This window comes from Pan paniscus, chromosome 18 (genome assembly GCF_029289425.2).
Source record: "Pan paniscus chromosome 18, NHGRI_mPanPan1-v2.0_pri, whole genome shotgun sequence".
Taxonomy (NCBI): Eukaryota; Metazoa; Chordata; class Mammalia; order Primates; family Hominidae; genus Pan; species Pan paniscus.
The window spans coordinates 94,738,699-94,762,428 of NC_073267.2; the positions used below are offsets into that span (position 1 = coordinate 94,738,699).

General features: G+C 48.0%; 1 protein-coding gene across 4 annotated transcripts in view; it reads right to left on the reverse strand.

Moving 5' to 3' along the window:
• Positions 1-23,730, reverse strand: part of ZDHHC7 (zinc finger DHHC-type palmitoyltransferase 7) — a 53,584-nt gene that overhangs the window by 12,254 nt on the left and 17,600 nt on the right. For 2 of the 4 annotated variants that reach the window (XM_063597798.1, XM_008974339.4), the window contains exons 2-3: positions 9,541-9,626; positions 3,932-4,263 (exon numbers count right to left, since the gene is read on the reverse strand). In XM_063597798.1, coding sequence (XP_063453868.1) covers positions 3,932-4,246 — 315 coding nt within the window. In that variant the 5' untranslated portion in view covers positions 4,247-4,263; positions 9,541-9,626. Of the gene's footprint in view, positions 1-2,391; positions 2,503-3,931; positions 4,264-9,540; positions 9,627-15,280; positions 15,508-23,730 lie in introns of all 4 variants that reach the window. The other 2 variants (XM_034940846.3, XM_014341881.4) reach the window with 2 other exon arrangements.

Sequence of the window (23,730 nt, forward strand, 5' to 3'; positions counted from 1 at the left end):
ACTGCTGTGACGGTGGGAGGAAAGCACGCTTTTGGCAGAGCTCCCGGACAGCAGCCGCGGCCCCATGAAGGGTACCTCCGGAAGGCACTCGCACGGCTGCCGAGAAGGCTCGTGGGCATCCACGGGGCTGGCATTGAAGACACAGGCTCTAACAAGTAAAGGGATGCAGGGCCCAGGGCCGTGGGTGGCCTTCCTCCCTCCCAGCCCTCTCACGATCCCAAAGTGAAGCTTGGGATCAAAGTTGCATCCTTCCACAGCAGGGTTCATTGCTCTATCAGTAGGCCTCTGACCCCATCTTCCCCTCCACTCCTCACTCAAAGCACCAATGACTTTCCTCAAGTGACAATACAAATCCCAATTTGTATTGTCCAGGGCAATCCCAGCGAGGACTGCCCAGTCCTATTGGTTTAGAAAAATGACATGAAGTCCCACTGGGGTATCTGCCCCAACCCCTGAACTGTTCAGTTCAGAGGTGATGTGATGGTTCTAGTTCAGCCTGGACTGGACCCTGGTAGGGTAAAGACATGATCTGTGGAGAGAAGAAATCAACTCCCCACTGGGAGAACAGAGGTGACACCTGACCCTGCTGGGCCATGCCCACTCTCCCCTTCAGAAAAGTAGACCTGGACATCAGTGACTGCCACTCCACCTGCTCTGGGGACTGCCCTTCTTCCCTGGGCAGCAGGAAAGCCAGGACTCAGAGAGACAGACAAAGCCTGAGGACAGCTGCCAGCCTCTCCCCTCTGTCCACCTTCCACTCCACAGCCTGCCAGCAGCCAGAAGCATCCTTGCCCTGGGGCTCTGCATACTCCCCCTTCCTCAGTTTCATTTACAGTGACTCCTGGTGGTTTCTGTCACTTGTCACCAGAGGACTCAAGCAGACATGCCTCCAAAGAAGACACACAAATGGCCAACAAGCACATGAAATGATGCTCAACATCGTTGGTCATTAGGGAGATACACAGCAAAGACAGTGAGATACAGCGTCACAAAAGAACGGCAATAATGTGTTGAAGATGTGGACACACTGCAGGTGGGAATGTAAAATGGTGTGGATGCTTCGATGTTTTGGGGTTTTTTTTTTTTTTTTCATCATTCCCTTCCCCACAAGATTTTTTTTCCTTTTTCTTTTTTTTCCCCCAGTGGGGACACTTTAGAGAATACTTGGCAGTTCCACAAAAGGTTAAACACAGAGTCACCATATGTCCCAGCAACTCCACTCCTAGGTATATACCCAAGAGGAATGAAACACCCATCCACACAAAAACTTACACGCGGCCGTTCAGAGCAGCATGATTTGTAACAGCCGAAAAGCAGAACTCGCCCAGATGCCCATCAACTAACGATGGCTATAGGCGAGACGGGTCCGGCCAGAGCATGGAATATTATTCAGCCTTAAACCAAATGAAGCGCTGATCATGCCACAGCACGATGGACCCCGAAGACGCGATGCCTGGTGAGAGCCAGGCACAAAAGGCCACAGACGAGATGACTATGAAAGTCCCTCAACAGGCGGCCAGGCGCAGTGGCTCACGCCTGTAATCATCCCAGCACTACGGGAGGCCGAGGCGGGCAGATCATAAGGTCAGGAGATCGAGACCATCCTGGCTAACATGGTGAAACCCCGTCTCTACTAAAAATACAAAAAAATTAGCCGGGCATGGTGGCGGGCACCTGTAGTCCCAGCTACTCGGAAGGCTGAGGCAGGAGAATGGCATGAACCCCTGGGGGCGGAGGTTGCAGTAAGCCAAGATCGCGCCACTGCACTCCAGCCTGGGCGACAGAGTGAGACTCCGTCTCAAAAAAAAAGTCCCTGAACATGCAAATTCCACAGAGACAGCAGATGAGTGGTTGCCAGGGGCAGAGGGCGTCGGGTGGTGGGGTCGGGGAACTGGGAAGTGATGGCTAAGGGGTGTGGGGTTCCTTTCTGAGGTGATAAAAATGTCCTAAAACCGACTGGGTGATGGTTGGACACTCTGTGGATGCACTAGACACCACGGGACTACACACGAGGATGGATTTAGCGCTATGTGAATTCAATCTCAATCAAAACACCCCTGACATCCAAGATCTCCAACTTCTCCCTCAGAATGTTCCATTCAACATTCTCTGCAGTAATACAACAAGCAAAAGAAATCTGCCCACCAGGGCGGCAGCACGCCCTGCACACACCTTCTACCCTGACTTCCTGGCCGCCTCTAGCTCTCCAGGCTTCTGGGGCCTTTTCCGCAGGAGCAGGAGCGGGGTGGGAGCAGAAGCTGGACTGCTGAGTAGCTGTAGAGTCTGAGCGCAGAGGAGGAAGGGGCAAGTGCGCTTGTCAGCAAAGAGGAGCAAACTGCTGAGGACTCCCAGCAGGGCTGACCCTCCCCCATGTGCCTACCCCACACTCACAAGCAAGAGGCTTTGCACAGACTCGGTTCCCTCACCACAACTGCCCACAAGGGTTGGGTCCAGCCCAGTTTTCACTGTGCAGGCAGATGGTCGGCAGTCACTGGATTTTTCCTACAAGGCAATATTCCAGTAAAAATCGCTGAGCTGGACCTGGCCCTGTAGCTGGCCCTCTCCTTTGTCGAAGTGCCTGGGCACTTTGGGCAACAAACAAGGGGTTTCTGCTGCAGCCAAGGAAGGAGAGGGCGGAGACACACAGGGATCAGAAGCAGGGTCTGGCTCCTAGAGGGAGACCTGCTGCGTAAAAGGAAATGACAAGACAGCCTTTAATTCTCTGAAGGCACAAACCCATCGGAGAAGAGACTCAGTTATGGTCAAAGACTCCACCATCAGATCAGGCTACAAAGCCACTGGCAGACTGTGCTTCCAAGTTTGTCCCCAAGGTACCACTCCCCAGCTGCCCTCTGGTTGGGCCTATAATACTGTCCCATTCCCAGGACAGCTGCCCATGACCTCTACTAGTAAAACAGGAGACAGTAAACAATGTACATCCAAACCCTGAATAATTAATTCAGATAAAGCAAAGACAGATAAAGCCACGTGCAGACCACATTCTGTGAGCTGATCCGTTTCAGTTTATTCTCAAAAAAAGAGTCCTGGTCAGGCGCGATGGCTCATGCCTGTAATCTCAGCACTTTGGGAGGCCGAGGCGGGTGGATCACCTGAGGTCAGGAGTTCAAGACCAGCCTGATCAACATGGTGAAACCCTGTCTCTACTAAATATACAAAATTAGCCAGGCATGGTGGTGCATGCCTGTAATCCCAGCTACTCAGAGGGCTAAGGCAGGAGAATAGCTTGAACCCAGGAGGCAGAGGTTGCAATGAGCCAAGATCGCACATTGCACTCCAGCCTGGGCAAAAAGAGCAAAACTCCGTCTCAAAAAAAAAAAAAGTCCTAATCTTATTAACGTCTGGGTACCTTCTTTAGAGAAAGCTTAGAAACAGACAAGAACCCAGTAGATTTTAAATTGACAAATTGGGAGTCCCTATACCATGGTTTAAAACCACTGTTTTAAAGCAGTGGAAAGAACTTTTTTCAAATGAAAATCTACTGACTGCTAATACCTGACTTTGCACGCCTGCAGCTGCTGGGCGTCTCCTCCGAGCTCTGTGGGAAGCCTGGAACTCACTCACTAGAGGTGACGGATGGCTGAGCTGCAAGATCTCTGTACGATCGGCCCGAATGCCCCTCCCTGATTGAAGGATGTCTCAAAACTCAGGAACAGCCTGAAAGCCCAGCTGGAAGCTGAATCTGGTGGCCTGCAAGGCGTCAGGAACTAGGGGTATTTCACTGCGCTAGGTCTGGCCTATGTTTATTCTCAGCCTAAAGGGAATCTGCTCCCAAAATGAGCTCAATCCACCTTTCTTGTTCCACACCCATGTCAATCTGTCCCTGTGCACTGCTTCCTCCAAAGGGTCAGCCACACCTGAGGACACTAGACCAGACACAAGAGAGCCACCCAGAGACGCAGCCAGTACTCACAGGGTCGGTGAGCATGGTTCTCAGGTGGGACGACAGGGCAAGCACGGCCAAGCAGTTAAAGATGACCCCGTTGACCACAGAGTACCAGAAGTCTTTGGAAGGCAGCAGCATGACGAAAGTCACCACGAAGTCTGCATAGGCGACCAGAAGCCACGTCATGACAGCACAGATCATGCCGCAGCCGTCACGGATGAACCAGACCCGGTCAGCCACGTCAGCCTCGGAGGAGGAGGACGATGAAGAGTCATAGTTGTCATTTTCAGCCAGGAGAGGATGATGCTCGACGTCCCGGAGCCTGTGTCCTGATGGCTGCATGATTTCCCTGACGCACCCTGGGGAGGGGGACGACACAGAGCTGGTAAGGCTCAAAAAGCTCACAAGCTACCTTAAATATGATGTGTTACAGTTTGTCCTTGGCCATTTCATGAAGTTAGTCTAAATACACATAGTGGCAAAGAACATAAAAACATAACTAAGATCTGAATTTTTAAATCTCTGACTTGATTGATTGCTTTACTGCAACACAGTAAGTCCCACAGTACAGGTTATGCCTACATATACAAAACTGTATCTATGGCCAGCCGTGGCCACATACAAAGATTATGGAAAGCACAAGCTAGACGCGAAGTCCCAGCACTGGGTTCCCCGGCAGCGTGGAGAGGAGCTCTGCTGTATCACTGCTGCGCCTGCTCCCCTGAGCCCCACCTGTTCCTGCTCTGCTCAGCAGCTCACCTAAATGCTCTCAAGCAGGTGCTCGGCACACACTTCAGCAAGCAGCATGATGAAAGAATGACGAGTAAGTCACTGGTTCTCTATTCATCTTTACACCGCCTCATACACACTGACCTCATTGGTCTTACCTGTTTTTCCTCAATTTGATTCTCAGTTTATCCTCGCTTATCTGTGATGTTTTTGGAGCAGATTCCCATTTTTATATCTCTGTTCCTTGACACTCTACCCTGCTTCTAGAATGCCCTTCATCTCTATTTTTATCTTTTTTTTGAAACCAAGTCTCACTCTGTTGCCCGGCTGGAGTGCAGTGGTGCGATCTTGGCTCACTGCAACCTCCGTCTCCCAGGTTCAAGTGATTCTCCTGCCTCAGCCTCCCGAGTAGCTGGGATTACAGGCGCCCACCACCACACCTAGCTAATTTTTTTGTATTTTTAGTAGAGATGGAGTTTCACCATGTTGGCCAGGCTGGTCTCAAACTCCTGACCTCAGGTGATCCATCTGCCTCGGCCTCCCAAAGTGCTGGGATTACAGGCATGAGCCACTGCACCCGGCCTCTATTTTAATCTTTTAAAAGTTTCCTGTTTTTGTTGTTTTGGGAACACAGTCTCCCTTTGTTGCCCAAGCTGGAGTGCAGTGGCACAATCATAGCTCACAGACGAGGTCTGACTATGTTGCCTGGGCTGCTCTGGAACTCCTGGGCTCAATCCTCCTGCCTCAGCCTCCCAAAGTACTGGGATTACAGGTAGAGCCACCATGCCCAGCCTTTCCTTCATTTATTAATCCATTCTTTTGCAAGCCATCCTTTTGACACTTCTTCCCTATTTCCAATAGCATCTGATTTCTAAGAACATACAAGATCTAAAGAAACTAAAGAAAAAAGTAGGACCGGGCACAGTGGCTCATGCCTGTAATCCCAGCACTTTGGGAGGTCAGGAGTTTGAGACCAGCCTGGTCAACATGGTGAAACCCCGTCTCTACTAAAAATACAAAAACCAGCCGGGCACGGTGGCGTGCGCCTGTAATCCCAGCTACTCGGGAGGCTGAGGCAGGAGAATCACTTGAACCTGGGAGGCGGAGGTTGCAGTGAGCTGAGATCACGCCACTGCACTGGACTCAGTCTCAAAAAAAAAAAAGAAAAGAAAAGAAAAAAGTGGGTCAGGTGCGGTGGCTCATACCTGTAACCCCAGCACTTTCAGAGGCAGAGGCCGGTGGATCACGAGGTTACAAGTTCAAGACCAGCCTGGCCAAGTTGGTGAAACCCCATCTCTACTAAAAATATAAAAATTAGTCGGGCACAGTGGCAGGCGCCTGTAATCCCAGCTACTCAGGAGGCTGAGGCAGGAGAATTGCTTGAACCCGGGGGGTGGAGGTTGCAGTGAGCCGAGATCGCACCACGGCACTCCAGCCTAGTGACAGAGTGACACTCCCTCTCCAGAAACAAAAAGAAAAAAGTGCACTTTTCCTGGTAACTGTTTTGACTGCTTCTTTGATTGTATGCCCTTCTCTTATCGGTGTTTGCTCTGAGAGTTGTAATGTCACAGATAAAGAGCCAGGGAAAGGAAGAGACAGTCAATTTCACCTAGCTTTCCCATGGGGAGAAAATACTGACAAATATTTTAACGAACTGACCCGGGCACCTTCTCAGAGCAGGAGCGCTCCTCATGTTTTAAGCAGGCAGAGTGCAGAAACCATGGCTTCTGAAATGTGAATAAAGGAGTGTAGTAAGAATGTTCTCAGAGGTCAGGTCACTACAACTGAGTAACAGCACTGGGTGCTGTTTTTCAAATCTGGGTGTGACTTTTTCTTTTCTTAAATGCAACTGGAACATAGCAATTATGAAAACATTTGCCGAATGAACATGTGGTGAGGATTCATTCGCCAAATACTTTAAAAAATTTCCTCTCGATGCAAAAATGCTGACTGGTACAAGAGCAAAATGAAATTGTTTTCCAAAGTCAGTAAAATAGCCCTATTTTTCAATCAGATAAAAGCAGCTTTAAAAAATGTTTAAGGCTGGGTGCAGTGGCTCAAGTCAGCACTTGGGAGACTGAGGCAGAAGGATCATTTGAGCCCAGAAGTTTGAGATCAGCCTGGGCAACAGAGTAAGACCTCATCTCTACAGAAAATAAAAATTAACCAGGCATGGTGGCTTGCGCTTATAGTCCCCCCTACTAGGGAGGCTGAGGGGGGAAGATTGCTTGAGCCTGGGAGGTTGAGGCTGCAGTGAGCCATGATCATGCCACCACGCTCCAGCCTGGATGACAGAGAGATCCTGTCTCAAAAAATAAAAATAAATAAATACATGCTTAAGGCTAAGTGTGGTGGCTTACACCTGTAATCTCAGCACTTTAGGAGGCCAAGGTGGGAGGATCTCTTGAGCCCAGGAGTTTGAGACTGGCCTGCGCAACATGGGAAGACCCAATCTCTACCAAAAAAAATTGTTTTTTTTTTTATAGTCAGGCATGGTGGCACACACCTGTAGTCCCAGCTGTTTGGGGGACTGAGGTGGAAGGTTCGCATGACACTGGCAGGTTGAGGCTACAGTGAGCCACGATCCCACCACTGCAGTCCAGCCTGGGCAACAGAGTAAGTAAGACCCAATGTCAAAAAAATTGTTTTAATTAAAAAAACTTTTAAAAATAAGCATTTAAGTGAAATAGAAAAAACTAAAGATCAAAAGAATTTGGAAAGACCCCTTAGCCAACCATTCCTTCAGCATTTTCTGAACCCACATCTTCTGGATCTATCTGCTCAACATCCCCTGCAAATACCTTTGCAGCACCATTGCCTCTACATAAACCCCATTCACCCTGCAGGGCCTAACTTTTCTCTCTTCTAGGCAAGCCAACCTGAAAAGGGAGTTCTCTTCTTCTGAGGAGCACTTTGTGAAGAGGTCTCTAGACATCACATGTGACTATCTGGAGATGAAGGCTGAAACTGCTTCTGCCTGCACCACTAGTAAAGCCTGACTGTCAGGGGGCTGAGAAAGTACCTGCAAGTTTCTCTGCCTCCGCTGAAGCCCTGGGCACACTCACCAGCTCTCCCTCCCAGGTACTTACCACTTGCTACCTGAGAGCTCTTGCAGGTCCCACCTCCCGGCCTGATGTCAGCCCCTCCAGGGGGGTCTGGGTCTCCTCCTGCCCTGTCCCCCTCGTGCCTTGCATGCTGTCTGGCGCACAGCAAGGGCATGTTTGCTAAAAGGCAGATGCAACAAAAAGCAAGCAGTCCCTCTCTCAGATTCCAATCACCTCCTGCTGATTTCCATCTAAGTTTCTTGGTGAATCGTTATCTGTGGGCCCAGGTACATCAAGGCCGTAAGCTGAAAAATTCCTCTGAGCAGAACCATTTTGCTTTATGGTGACTTCTCTAATAGGACACGTTCCATGAGAAAAGGAAGGGTGCTTTCCAGGCAGTAAAACAAGCTATACTTTTGTCAGAGCACAATGTTTGGGCAGTCTGAGCTCTCTCCAGAAAGCAGGGCCTCTTGAAAGTCTTCTAAAGGCACACATGTGACACCTGAGCCAGCTCAGCTCCGCCTTCCTGGTTCAGGTCCTGGTAAGACCTCCACGGAGTGCAGGATGCTGCTGTGGCTCCATGCCTGACCTGGGGGTGCGGATGGCAGGCACAGCTGTGTAAGGAGAGCGCCCACAGACACCAAACACTGGCCATGGCAGGACGTTCCTATAAGCACATATTAGGGTGACATATCATACTTGAGGGCTTTAGTGCCATATCTGTAAGATCCATTAGAAGTCAACAGGAAAATAACATGAAATCCAAAAACTGCTTTATTTTCAACAAAGCAACAAACGAATATAGCAAAGTTAGGCTGGACAAATACAGCTCTCAGTAACACAGTGCACTCACTTGTGTCTCTGAGTCACTGTATTTACACTTGAGTAATGCAACAGGAAGGGAGGGGAAGAAATGAAGAAACCATTCCTTTACATGGAAGCTAATCTAAAAGCAAACAGCACGGCCATTTGAGATGCGGTATTAAAATGTACACATTCCTTAGGAGCAAGGGCACAGCCTTATTCTGCACCGAATTCTAAAACCACCGTTGACTTCATACTCAAGACAGTTTCTGAGGGAACCGTGAAACACTGGGCACTCTCACACAGATGTCCCAGCATCACTCTTCTACCCTAATGGCCGATTTAATGGGATTTTCTCAACACTCCCGAACCTAAGCTCTTTCTCGGCATGTTAAATAAAGCCCTGTTTCCCAGAACACCAAAAGCAACACTACAAATCTCCATATTTAAAGGGACAACCACACAAGCAAAAACTGTTTCAGGCCGGGCACAGTGGCTCACGCCTGTAATCCCAGCACTTTGGGAGGCCAAGGCGAGTGGATCACTTGTGGTCAGGAGTTCAAGACCAGCCTGGCCAACATGGTGAAACCCCGTCTCTACCAAAAATATAAAAATTAGCCGGGCATGATGGCGGGTGCCTGTAATCCCAGCTACTAGGGAGGCTGAGGCAGAAGAATCGCTTGAACCTGGGAGACAGAGGTCGCAGAGAGCCAAGATCACGCCATTGCACTCTAGCCTAGGCAACAGACTGAGACTCCATCTCAAAAAAAGCAGACAAAAAAAAACAAACCACTTTCCATTTCAGGTGGAAAGCAGGGTATTCCCCTCATCTTGTGATACTGGCCAAGAACTCATCAATTCAATTCATGGAGTCCCCTCCACAGATACACCCTCCTTTTAGGACCGGAAGGCAGCGGGTGAAAAGGAAGGCGTGCCTGTCAGCTTGGCACCACGCCTCTGCTTTGCCACATGCACAGGTTACCTTTTTAGTAATATACAAGCTAGTGTCAGCTGTGAGAAAGGAAACAGTGATTGGACCCTAAATAATCACACTCTTACCTCACAAGTTATTTCTAAACATCACTTGAACATTTTGTGCCGTTTCTTCAGGATCTTAAGATGCATACTGTCCTATGTGATCGGATCTGAAAGGTAATAAAATCTGATTAGAAAAAGTGATTTATTTTATGACAGACGTGTGTCATATTTCTTAGGGTATGATTAATTTTTGGAGCGTAACATTTGACGCATCAAGTTCTGTCACTCAGAACTATCCTTAAGTATGAAATCATTGCTCTTCTAAGTTTTGATTACTAGGTAAATTCACAATCCTGGAAATCAAGTAATTTATTTTAAATATTTCCATTTACCCTCCTGCTCTTTTAGCCCCAGTGTTAAATACAGATCTATAAGCTAAAATCCCTCCAGAAAAATCCCCTAGGGCAGACCAAATCTGGGTAGCCTGCACTTCTACCGTCGATAAGCTGATTTACTGGCCACATTAAAGGAATCACAGAACAGAGACACAGAGCACTTGAGGCAGGAGGGGTGGACTAGAATGGCAGGCCCTGCTGTGGGAGGGGCGAGGAGGTGAAGGAAGACAGTGGAACCCAGTGAGGGCCACTCAATGAGAGCAGAGACTCCTGGCACGCATCTCCCACGTAGCTCCCCGAACCCTGACAGATGGGAGGGTCGAGGAATCCTCTCTAGCACTAATATGACCCAAGAAAAAGGTCTAAAGACTCTGCGATGTAGGGAAAACCCAAGAAGAAGGTCAGATTCACTGTCAGACCTCCCTAAGTCGAGGGCCACAGGGAAACCCCCGCCACGGACAGAGAGGTTCCAAGTGCTTGTCGTAGCTCCATTATAAAAAAAGAAAGTCCAGGCCACGCGCGGTGGCTCACACCTGTAATCCCAGCACTTTGGGAGGCCAAGGCGGGTGGATCATGAGGTCAGAAGTTCAAGACCAGCCTGGCCAAGATGGTGAAACCCCGTCGCTACTAAAAATACAAAAATTAGCTGGGCTTGGTGGTGGGCGCTTGTAATCCCAGCTACTCGGGAGGCTGTGGCAGAGAACTGCTTGAACCCACGAGGCGGAGGTTGCAGTAAGCCAAGATGGCACCACTGCACTCCAGCCTGGGCGACAGAGCTAGACTCTGTCTCAAAAAAAAAAAAAAAAAAAATTAAATCCAAACACGATTCATGAAAGAGCACAAAACAGAAATGAAGGGTAAGAGTCCAGAACACGCACAATGCACAGAGAAGAAAATGTCAACAAGGCATAGGTAAAATTCATATTCTTCAAAATAAGAGAAGAGATTGGCTCTGTGAAACAAAAAGAGGAACAGTTTAAGAACTTCCTGGTTATTCTACAACGAAAATACAACAGTCTATAGATTCTAAATTTTCCTTTTTTCTTTTTTTTTGAGATGGAGTCTTGCTCTGTCGCCCAGGCTGGAGTGCAGTGGCGCAATCTCGGCTCACTGCAAACTCCACCTCCCGGGTTCACGCCATTCTCCTGCCTCAGCCTCCTGAGTAGCTGGGACTACAGGTGCCCGCCACCACACCTGGCTAATTATCTCTTGTATTTTTAGTAGAGACGGGGTTTCACCATGTTATCCAGAATGGTCTCGATCTCCTGACTTCATGATCCGCCCGCCTTGGCCTCCCAAAGTGCTGGGATTAAAGATGTGAGACAGCGCACCCAGCCTCTAAATATTCTTAAACAGAACTGGACAAAAGAGTAGAAATGGGCCAGGCACGGTGGCTCACGCCTGTAACCCCAGCACTTTGGGAGGCTGAGGTGGGCGGATCACAAGGTCAGGAGATCGAGACCATCCTGGCTAAAACAGTGAAACCCTGTCTCTACTAAAAATACAAAAGTTAGCTGGGCGTGGTGGTGGGCGCCTGTAGTCCCAGCTACTCGGGAGGCTGAGGCAGGAGAATGGCATGAACCCGGGATGCGGAGCTGGCAGTGGGCCGAGATGGCGCCACTGCACTCCATCCAGCCTGGGCGACAGAGCGAGACTCCGTCTAAAAAAAAAAAAATAGAAATGTCCCAGAGAGGAGAACTAGAAGACAGAGAGAAAACACTGAGAAGAGAATGTAAAATAAAATTAGAAGATCGGGTCTGTAATCCCAGCACTTTGGGAGGCCGAGGCGGGCAGATCACGAGATCAGGAGATCGAGACCAACCTAGCTAACACGGTGAAACCCCGTCTCTACTAAAAATAAAAAAAAATTAGCCGGGCGTGGTGGCGGGCGCCTGTAGTCCCAGCTACTCGGGAGGCTGAGACAGGAGAACGGCGCGAACCCGGGAGGCGGAGTTTGCAGTGAGCCGAGATCGCGCCACTGCACTCCAGCCTGGGTGACAGAGCGAGACTGTCTCAAAAAAAAAAAATTAGAAGATCGGGTCAGGAGGTCCACCTTCCAAACAACAGAGGTTGAGCACAGGGGTCCCTGGGAGAAAAGGGCGCAAGCAGATCTCCTTGTGGTAGGTTTCGGCTCTGGCTTCGGCGCCGGCTGCCTGGCTCCTCCACTCCATCTGTAGCTGAGATGCTTCCACGACGGTGCTTTTTCTGCCTGAGTCAACCCCCAGCTGCTGTCTGTTGTCTGAAACCAAGAGCCCTGACTAGTTTCTGCAAACATATTCTGGGGTGCCTCCCGATAACCCGAGATGGCTCGCTGTCTCCCGCCCTAGTGTGCCAAGCCTCCACCTGGGCCTGCTCTGTGGAGGTCCCTGTGCCCATCACACCGACTGCAAGATCCCTCAGGGGTCGCTTTTCCCTCAAGCTTCTGCCCAGGCCCTAGACAAATGCTGACACAGCACTGGTTCCCCAACAGAGCTCCAGCTCTCAATCCCTTCTGAACCTTTTTTTCTTTTTTTTTTTGAGATGGAGTCTCACTCCTTTGCCCAGGCTGGAGTGCAGTGGCGTGATCTCGGCTCACCGCAACTTCCGCCTCTGGGGTTCAAGCAATTCTCTTGCCTCAGCCTCCCGAGTAGCTGGGATTACAGGCGCACGCCACCACTCCCAATTAATTTTTTGTATTTTTAGTAGAAACAGGGTTTCACCATGTTAGCCAGGCTGGTCTCGAACTCCTGACCTCAGGTGATCCGCCCGCCTCAGCCTCCCAAAGTGCTGGGATTAGAGGCGTGAGCCACCGTGCCCAGGCTAAATGCAGCATTTATATATAGTAACTTTATTCAAATATCTATGCACCAGCCAGAAACTTGAAATGCTTAGTAATATTTTGAACTGTTTTCCAATGAGCTTATCTTAGCAATGTCTTAAAATCGGAAACTGGTTTGCAAAATTCAGGACTGTGAATCGCAAGCATCAGGTCTACACCAGATTTTCTACAATGAGATCAAATCTCCAATTAATTTTATAAATTTAAAAAAGTAACCACTTTGGAAAGCAGTCTGGCACTTTCTCAAAGTTAAACAAATACCTACCCTGTGACTCAGAGATTCCACTTCCAGGTATTTACCCAAGAAAAATAAATATAAATATGAACACAAAAACTTGTCCGATACTGTTCACAGCAGCTTTGTTCATAATACCCCCAAACTGAAAACAACCCAAACCCGTCAACAGGAAATAGATAACAAACATTGGTGTATTCACATAATGGCATACTTCTGAGCAAAAAAGCAGGAAAATATTACTGATACAAGCAACATGGCTAAATCTCAAAAATATTATGCTAATTGAAAGAAGCCAGACACGGAAGAATATATAGTGTGATTCTATGTGTATGATATTCTAAATGAGGCAAACTCGTTTATTTAGAAAGAAATCAGAATAAGGATTTGAGCACAAGTAGAAGTGACTGTGGAAAGGGCCAAGGTAACATTGTAAGTTGACAGACATGCCTGTATCTTGAGAGGGAAGTGGGTGACACAGGCATATGCGTTTGTCAAAACAAAATACAATTCGCTGTTTAAAAAAAGCCCAATAGACTATACACTTTAAATTGTGGGGCCGGGCACAGTGGCTCATACCTATAATCCCAGTGCTTTGGGAGTCCAAGGCAGGATCACTTAAGCCCAAGAGTTCAAGACTAATCTGGGCAACATGGCAAGACCCTGTCTCTACAAAAAAATTTTTTTAAAAATTGGCTGGGCAGGGCCTGTACTCCCAGCTGCTCAGGAGGCTGAGGCAGGAGGATCGCTTGAGTCTCGGAGGTCAAGGCTGCAGTGAGCTGTGTTTGTGCCACTGCACTCCAGCCTGGGCAACAGAGCAAGACCCTGTCTCTAAAATAAAATAAAATAAAATTGTGCATTTCACTGTACATTAATCATGCCTCAATTAAAAACATGAGCAGGAGAAAAAATACCCAGCACAGGTATGTACGGCCGGTGTGACAGTGCAAGGGTGCGGCACAAGGCAAGTCCCAGCGAGCAGTGGAGTCACTTTTCTTCCTGGATAACCCGCGTTCCTGAGTCCAGACCCTGTCTTGGATTTACTTGTATCTGTAACTTCAAGCAAGTGTCTTAAGCTCTTCGCCCTTACTTTTTTCCTTGGCTATAAACAGAAAATGTATTTCTCAGGAACACACTGAAAACAAGTAAACAAAAGATACCAGCATTCTCTGGTGATCAGTGACTACAGAAAAGAACCAAGACATAATTATTTTTACCACTGCACTGCTAAGAATGTCCACCCTAGAGTCTGGTATCCATGTTTATATTAAAATACTATTTAAATTTGTCATTGCTTTACTGTTCATACACCCACTTCAGCCCCATAAAAAACGGAATTAAGCAAACCTGTTTTAGGACAGAAGGATACAAAACAAACTCAACCCCTGCCATGAACAGTCCACTCAATTCAAACATCAGGCTGGGGAGGTGGGGGGTGAGCATCCAAGCACGTACTCTGTGCAAGGCCTCAAGGATGTGTAGCCAAAGACAGCCTGAGCCACAGGAGCAGAGCGCACACAGCAGCGAGGTGAGGATCCAATGTGCAAAGTGCTTTCCCCAAGTTAGCAGCAAAGCGTGATCAGGGAGAGAAATGAAAACAGCTACTTCTGGAAGAACCAGAGAAAGTGTCAATAAAGACAACAGACAGCATGGGTGGGCCCCAGCAGACCAGAAAGACATGGACAAGAGAGGACGATCATGTGACACAGCACATAGGCAGAAGGGAATTCAGCATTCCAGAGGGGAATGTGACCAGAAGGACAAGCCTGAGGTCCAATGGAACCACAGCCTGAATGCCACGCTAAGAAACCTGGAACTCTGGACTTCACTCTGCTGGAATGGGAGGCACCAGACCTTAGGTAAACCAGATGGTTTAAAAGATAACTGGGGCCGGGCGCGGTGGCTCATGCCTGTAATCCCAGCACTTTGGGAGGCCAAGGTGGGTGGATCACTTGAGGTCAGGAGTTCAAGACCAGCCTAGCCAACACGGCGAAACCCCGTCTCTACTAAAAATACAAAAATTAGCCAGGCATGGTGGCCAGTACCTGTAATCCTAGCTACTTGGGCGGCTGAGGCAGGAAAATCACTTGAACCCTGGAGGCTGAGGTTGCAGTGGGCCAAGATCGCACCACTGCACTCCAGCCTGGGCAAGAGAGCAAGACCCTGTCTCAAAAAAAAAAAAAAAGAAAAAAATTAAGTAAATGGATGGCAAGAGCCAGGCTTCTCACTGTTGGGGTGGAAGTTTCCAGGTAAGCAAGAGGAGGAAGCTAGAATGACCTAAGTTTTTGGTTTAAGGAAGATACAAGCAGTTGCATATGGAAATATCTACAGATATGTATACACACATGGGTTAGCATCCACACATATACTTACTTGCTCTGTCAGCTGAGACGGCCTAGAAGCAACACACCAACAGCCACCAGCACACCTAATTCCCAGATCTTGGTTTGTTGTTGTTGTTGTTTAATATTCAAGATGGGATCTTGCTAGTTGCCCAGGCTGGTCTTGAATTCCTGGGCTCAAGCGATCTTCCCAGGTCGGCCAAAGTGCTGGGATTATAGGTGTGAGCCACCACAGATCTTGGTTTTTAATACCATTCTCTAATAAATAAAAGGAACCAGGACTGAGGCAAAAAAATATATATATATACAAGATGAGCTTGGAGCATCTTGTATTGCCAGAGAATAATGAAGTGTTCACAATACACACACACAATCATGGGGACAGGTGGGCTCATGAAAGGGATATAGGAACCAAGTAAAAGAGCTCCCAATGGCCAAAGCTTTTTCCAGGAAAATAAAATAGTATTGCTTTATAACCCGAAGCATCAAGTAAACATGCACGAGTCCAGACTGATATAAAGCAGTGGCTGAATAAACAGAAAATAGACAAATACCCAGCGCCACGAGTCTGAGGAATGCCTGCGGCTTCTCCTCCAGCAGGGAGGACTCTGCTCCCCACCCCTCAAGTATGGCCGTTCACAGGGACAGTTTCTAACGAGTGGAGTACGGAAAGGAGGAAAATAACTTTACTGAGGAGAAACTTGGCAAACACCACCTCAGTCAGCCAGGTGTTCAAGGCCACATCCACAGCAATGAGTCGTGTGGACAGAACGCAGCCTTGACAGGCTGTGGCGAGACAGGCCCTCTAACTGCATCACCCAAGTCTAGTCATGAGGAAGATATCAAACAAGTCCCAAGAGAAGAGCATCCTACAAAAAAATCCCTGACCCACAGCACTGCTCCCAAGTGCCAGTCATCCAAACAAGGAACGCCTGAGAAAGCACCACAGCCAAGAGGGGCTGACGAGATGTGCCCACTCATGTCCTGTGTGATCCTGGGTGGGATCCTGGGACAGAGAAAGGACATTAAGGAAAAGCTGAGGAAATCTGAATCAAGTGTGAATTTTATCGATAGGAGAAAGCGTGGGTGGAGTGGGGGGATGGTCGACAAAGCGGAATGATCCTTCCTCCCTGGAGGAAGAAAGGGGAAACCCGGGGATGAAGAGAAGTGAAAGCAGTTCACACTCAGGAAGACGAGTGCTGAGTGTCTCAGCAGAGAGGAGGAGCGGGGCTGCGGCGCTGGGAGGGCCTATGGAGACCGCAAAATGGAAATGGGGTGGAGAGGCGGCGGCCAAGAGGGGCCTGAACTGTCACCCTGCAGGGCCCAGACAATGCTGACACCTTAAGTGTCTCATAGAGGATGGGAATGGCTGGTCCTTTTATCCAAAAGCCCAGCCCAGCACCGTAAACTTACCCAGGGCTGGAGATTAGCCAGGATGATGGGCTAGAAAAGCAGAGTAACGAAGGCAAGACCAAGATGCAAGCGGGAGAGGCCAACCTCAGAGTCCAGGGGGCAGGAGGAGAGGCCTGGTAAGCCAAGTGACCGAAACTCAGGGCACTGAGGGCCCGAGGAGCCTGAGAAACAGACTCAGAGGAAGTGAGGGGCAGGACTGAGGCTGGGTCCAGGGGGGCGCTGTAAGATCCGGAGGCAGTGGTTCCTATGGGCCGTGCAAACGGGGCCACATCCCAGGTATGCCACCAGCCCGGATGAGTCAGGGAACCTGAGTCAAGGTGGGGAAGGCTACAGAGGGAGCTCACGTCCTCCCTCTACTCACAAAAGGAGCGCAGCACTCAGCTGACCCACTGCAGTGAGCTGATGGCGACTGCGCTCCCAAGTGCTCTTGCCATCAACTGGCAATCATGAAATATTCAGTTTGTCCTTTCAAATCCTACCATAGGAAATGATGCTGTAAGAAACCATGATTTTCTACTCAAATTACTGAATCCAAAGATCAGAATATTACTTTTAAGGAAAAAAAAAATCCACACCAGAATATTAACCCAACTCAAGCCAGATCTCAATGATATGCTGGCACATAAGTCATACGGCGAATAGTGACCTTGCCTGACCTTTCTAGAAGGGCATTTCATATTAAAATACTTAATCACTCTACAGTAGGATCAGAACACTGCAGATCAAAAACATGGCAAAGTGGGGGAACACACACAGCACACAATGAACCGTGGAAGTGGGAGAGGGAACGCCAGTCTCAGGAGTGAGGGGCCTGGGGGACAACACTGACTTCCCTTCCCCCTAGCCACACCCGGTCTCTGACTGGATACTTCTCCTCCACCCATGTAAACGCCGGGAGCACCCGGGCTTAGTCCTCGGCCTTCCCTTCATCTACATGCTCTCCACAAAGGAGCTCATGGGGAACCTCAGTTTCACGAAGTTTAAACAAAAAAAGATATCTGGAAAACTCTCAGGCTGACGATGCATCCCTAAGGGCGTCTATCCAACTGGCCACTTAACAACTCCAGGGCAGGAGGGTCAAAGCAGAACCTCCCCCACTCAGTCACGACCCCACTCTTTCCCATCTCAATAAACGGCACACCACACCCCAAAAAAAAGGCCCCGCCCTTCATGTATCTCATTCCCCACCTCTCCACATCTAGCTGATCAGCAAGTCCTATGGGGTGCACCTCTAAACCTACCCCAAATCCGACCACTTCTCCCACCTCCTCACCCGCCCAGACCAAGGTCCCATGAGCTCTCACCTGGGGAGTGCTCGATCACCTGCTGACCAGTCCTCTCTCTACTCTCATGCCTCTGCTCACCCAACAGTCCAGTCCCCCATGCAGCACCCAGAGTGGTCTTCTACAGACATAAATCAGATCATGTCACTCCCCTCCCTAAGCTTGTGCAATCACTGCCTTTTCAGTGCGAATAAAATCCCACCCCACCCCCCACTCCACCCCACCACCATGGCCTAGAAAGCCCCACTCCATCTGGAGCCTGCTGGCCTCCCTTCCTAGCAGCCTCTCCCTGGCTGCTTGTTCTGCCATCACCTCAATGGAATGTTACTCATAGTATCCCCAGCACTCCTGGGTTCACCACGCACTCCACAAACATTTGTTGAGTGAATAAGTAAGGGAAGGAGGGTGCTTGAGGGAGACAAGAAAAAGTAGAAAGGAAGTCCACAGGCAAATGACAGGGGCGTGTGATAAGATCTGCCAGAGGAGTGGGCCAGAGGCCCAAAGGAGCCTGGCAGAAAAGGAGTAGAAGAGAAATGCACAAGGGTTACAGAGAAAGAGGGAGAAGGGGGTGAAGAGAAAAACCCCACCTGTAGGGAAGTCACAACTTCAGGTCCAGAAAACATGTGCGCGGGACCTCACTAGAGCATGCAGGCCAGATGAGGTGGTCTCCAAGGAATGCTTACTCGTACCCCAAAGGTTCCCCTTTCATCCCTGTACGAGAGCCACAACCTAACTTTGACAGTCAAATGGAACAACTATTTTTAAAAATCCCAGCATGGTAACTAAACCCTCAAGAAATCTAAATCCAGAAATAAAAAGAACTCTAGAGTTCCAAACCTCATTAAGCATCCTGCCCCAGGGAAGAGCAGAGCCTGAATCAGGCTGGTATTCCCAACCTCCTTCCCTATCTTCCTAGAGTTTCCTTGTTTAATACAAAATGAGCGTTTATAATGCCAGATTAACCCGAGTTCAAAATACTAAGAAAATATGACATGCTAACAATACATTTAGCTCTCAATTACAAGTTAATGACAACATAAAACATTTGAAGGTGAGAAGAAAGGCTATTTACTGAGCATCTACTCTGTTTGTCAGGAGATTTACACACGTGACCACCACCCTAAAAGCCAGGCGTATCACGAGCTCATTTTCAGGATGACAAAATTGAGTCTTAGAGGCTAAGTGCCTTGCTCAGACCCACAGCCACTTAGGGTGGAGTCAGAACTGTTTTGATTCCAAAGCCCGTGTTCTTCCATTAAAATACACTGGCTTCCAGAGCACTCAGTTTAAGAAAGTGCATTCTGTAATGAATAAATTGAATGTTGGAAATATGGAATCTAAGAATTCAAAACATTTCAGTGAACTGTAAAAGCTGGTCTCCAATGAGACTGGAAGCCTCTCTAGCTGACTGCCCCTCCTCACGCAGTGCTGCAAATGAACGGCAGTGTTTCCCGGTGAACCAAACCACCAGCTTAACATAGAGCTAGCGTCTTTTTCCAAATCAGTGACATTCCTCATGCAACCAGGATTGATTCACCACCTTTTAGCCTCTGGACACAAAATTCCTCCATTCCTACATGTATGACGACACTTCCCCCTTACAGCTCTGATCCTTCTCACCTTTCCCACAACCCAAATTTAGGCAGCCCTCATCTCTAGCCTGTACCTCTGCAGAACGCTAACTTCAAGGGTCACTAGATTCCAATGACTCTCCACATGGCTGCAGGAATCACCGTTCAAAATCACAGCACAGGCCAGAGGTGGCGGCTCACACTTGTAATCCCAGTGCTTTGAGAGGCAAAGGCAGGAGGAACACTTGAGTTAAAAGACCAGCCTGGGCAACATAGCGAGACCCTATCTCTACAAAAAAAAATTTTTTAATTAGCTGAGCGCAGTGGTACACAGCTGTAATCCCAGCTACTCGAGAGGCTGAGGCAGGAGGATTACTTGAGCCCAGGCGTTCAAGGCTGCAGTGAGCTATGACTGCATCACTGTACTCCAGCCTGAGTAACAGAGAGAGACCCTGTCTCAAAAAAATTAAAAACCTATATAAAAATTCCTTGAAAAATAAAATTAAATAATTTTAAAATAAATATATAGGGCCAGGTGCAGTGGCACCGGTCTACCTGTAATCCTGGCACTTTAGGAGGCTGAGGTGGGCAGATCATTTGATCTCAGGAGTTCAAGACCAGCCTGAGCAACATGGAGTTCAAGACAGGCCTGAGCAACCGGCCTGACCCCATTTCTATAATTTAAAAAAAAAGGAGCCAGTTTCAGTGGCATGCACCTGTAGCCCCAGCTACTCAGGAGGCTAAGGTGAGAGGATCGCTTCAGCCCAGGAGGTTGAGGCTGCAGTCAGTTGAGATCATGCTACTACACTCCAGCCTAGGTGATAGAATAACACCCTGTCTCAAAAATAGTAATAATAAAAAATTAAATAAAACAAAACCACAGCACAGGTCACAAAATCAACCTGTTGCGAAACCTTCTGGCTCTCCCAACCTTTCCAGGCTCAACATTCCCCACTCTCTTCCATATGGTGCTCCTTTGGATTCCCCTTACCTCGCCTTTCATAGCTCTGTGGTTTTGCTCCTGTTTCCTCCAATTAGAATTCTTTCTCTGCCTTGCCAAATTATTCATTCACCAAACAGTTTTCAAGCACCCACTACCTATAAGACACCATAGAAGAACACGGTGTTTTCAAAACTGTAAGATGCTGAACCAAAATAAGGCATTGTCTGGGCCCCATACGGAGTCTGGGTTTGATTAGAGGATTAATAGGATTCTACTGAAAAGTTTTTCAAGAATGGAATGGAGGCTGGGCGAGGTGGCTCATGCCTGTAATCCCAGCACTTTGGGAGGCCAAGGCAGGTGGATCACCTGAGGTCAGGAGTTCAAGATCAGCCTGGGCAACATGGTAAAAACCCGTCTCTACAAAAACACAAAAATTAGCCGGGCATGATGGTGGGTGCCTGTAATCCCAGCTACTCGGGAGGCTGAGGGAGGAGAATCGCTTGAACCTGGGAGGCGGAGGTTGCAGTGAGCCGAGACCACGCCATTACACTCCAGCCTGGGCAAAAGAGCGATACTCCATCTCAAAAAAAAAAAAAAAGAATGAATGAAATGGAATGGAACTCAGTAGCAAGCAGGGCCAAGATTACCAAGACAAGGATATGTTTGTAAATACAAGTGAAGAAACCAGCAAATGGAAAAAACAATCAAAAAGGCAAGAGATAGTAAATGATAATTCACAGTCCCATAACAAGCAGACCAAAGCAGACACAAGCGTTAACATCAGGAAGGAGGGACTGTCTCTTCCTCAGAGGCAAAGCAGAAGAAAATGACTGATGGATAGATATTCGAAGACATTTTAGTTAAAATGGAACTAAGGTTGAGAGCTCTCCCTGTGGCCTGTGTCTCCTCCATGTTCTAGAAGGGACAGTCATTTGTCAATGGCAAAGCACAGTAGTATACAGTATTTTCAAGTAGGAAGGGACCAGGAAAGAAGTAGGATATGTAGTAAATAATTTAACCAGGCCAGGCACAGTATAACATGCCTCTGGGCGGCCAAGGCAGGTGGATTGCTTGGGCCTAGGGGTTTCAGACCAGCCTGGGTATCATAGTGAGACCCTATCTCTACAAAAAATAAGCCAGACATGGTGGCGTACACCTGTGGTCCCTGTTAACTGGGAGGCTGAGGCAGAAGAAACCACTTGAGCCCAGGAGATCAAGGCTGTAGTAAGCCATGATTGTGCCACCGCACTCCAGCCTGGGCAAAAGAGCAAGACCCTCTCAAAGCAAACAAACAAAAAACAATTTAACCTTATTTAATCTTACCCAAAAAGAGGTCTGCCCTCTGTCCTCAGCTCACAATATGATGTCGGGTGAGGGGGGAGCTCTTCGTCACAGGGTATCAGTCTATCTGGGAACTAAGATCAACCATGTGGGCAATCAATCAATCAATCAATCATGCCTGCATAATGGGGCCTCAATAAAAACTGACCACAAAGACTCAGGTGAGCTTCCCAGGCTGGCAATACTCCATGCATATTGTCACACATCAATGCCAAAAAAGTAACGTGTTCTGAGTCCACAGGGAGAGGACAATCGTGACTTTGGTGCTTCCCCATCTGGTACTTCCCTGGACTCCACCCAAGGGTGGTTTTGGGAACCACCACCTACACCCACCCCCAAAAAAAAGCCAACTTGCAGTTGGTATCACAAGTGAGGGCAGTCCTGTGTGGACTGGCACTATTCCCGCTCAACTTTATAGCTAGCTAACTGGCACAGTCCAACTAAACTCTTCTCAGATGTTACAACCGAAGGGTCACACAGCAAGTTGTTAACACTGACCCTGGAGACTAACTTTGGGAATAAGATATTTCAGTGAAAATGACAGTTTTGACTTTATGTTCTGCTCTAGGGTTTGAAGAAAAAAAAAAGGGTCAGGCACAGTAGCTCACGCCTGTAATCCCACCATTCTGGGAGGCTGAGGCAGGCGGATCACCAGAGGTCAGGAGTTGGGAGACCAGCCTGACCAACATGGAGAAATCCTGTCTCTACTAAAAATACAAAATTAGCCAGACACGGTGGCTCAGGCCTGTAATCCCAGCTACTCAGGAGGCTGAGGCACGAGAATCGCTTTAACCCGGGAGGTAGAGGCTGCGGGGAGCCAAGATCGAGCCACTGCACTCCAGCCTGGGCAACAAGAGCGAAACTCCGTCTCAAAAAAAAAAAAAGTACTTCTAAAGTTAAAATATTACAGAAACATACCCCAAAAAGCTGCTTTAGTAAAATTATCTTGTATAGTTGTCCAATCACGAAAACTATTCAATGTTCACCCCAAACATTAACTTTCTATATGAACTTATTTCTAGACCCATTTTCTTTGTTAATTTAACAAAGATTGTATTATTTATATCAACAAAGCATCCAAGCCAGCAGGTAAGTTTCAGTAAGAATGTAAAAGTACGTTCATACTTTTGACTGAATCAAGTTTGTTCTTATATAAAGTTCATTTCAGTGCTTTCTTTCTCACTGAGAGGGCCATTCTATTCATGCTAATACTCCTCTGTTCTTGAAGAGGATTTGTTTTTATAGTTCATTGATTAGCAGGGCTGTAAAGTTTCAATTCATTAATCTGTCAACTGAGGCAGGCTCTGAGCCAATGGTAGCAGAAGAGTTCCCATTGTTATTTAGCGAATCCTTTGGGAATTACCTTTTCAAATAGTCTTCTTCTCCTTCAACTCTCAAATCAGAAGCCAATGTGGGCCCCTAACCTATTTTCCAGAATGTTCAAGAATTGCAATTTAGTTAATATTTCAGTTCCATTCCATATTTCAAATATCCCAAGAGCCTTTCACTTTAACCAAGTTCTGACTTTTTTTTTTTTTTTTTTTTGAGACGGAGTCTTGCTCTGTCGCCCAGACTGGAGTGCAGTGGCGCGATCTCGGCTCACTGCAAGCTCCGCCTCCCGGGTTCACGTGATTCTCTTGCCTTAGCCTCCCGAGTAGCTGGGACTACAGGCGCCCACCACCATGCCCAGCTAATTTTTGGTATTTTTAGTAGACATGGGGTTTCACCGTGTTAGCCAGGATGGTCTCGATCTCCTGACTGCGTGATCTGCCCGCCTCGGCCTCCCAAAGTGCTGGGATCACAGGCATGAGCCACTGTGCCTGGCCAAGTTCTGACTTTTAACAAGCAAATTTAACAAAGTGACTTTTTTTTTTTTTTTTTGTGATGGGGATCTCACTCTGTTGCCCAGGCTGCAGTGCTGTGGTATGAT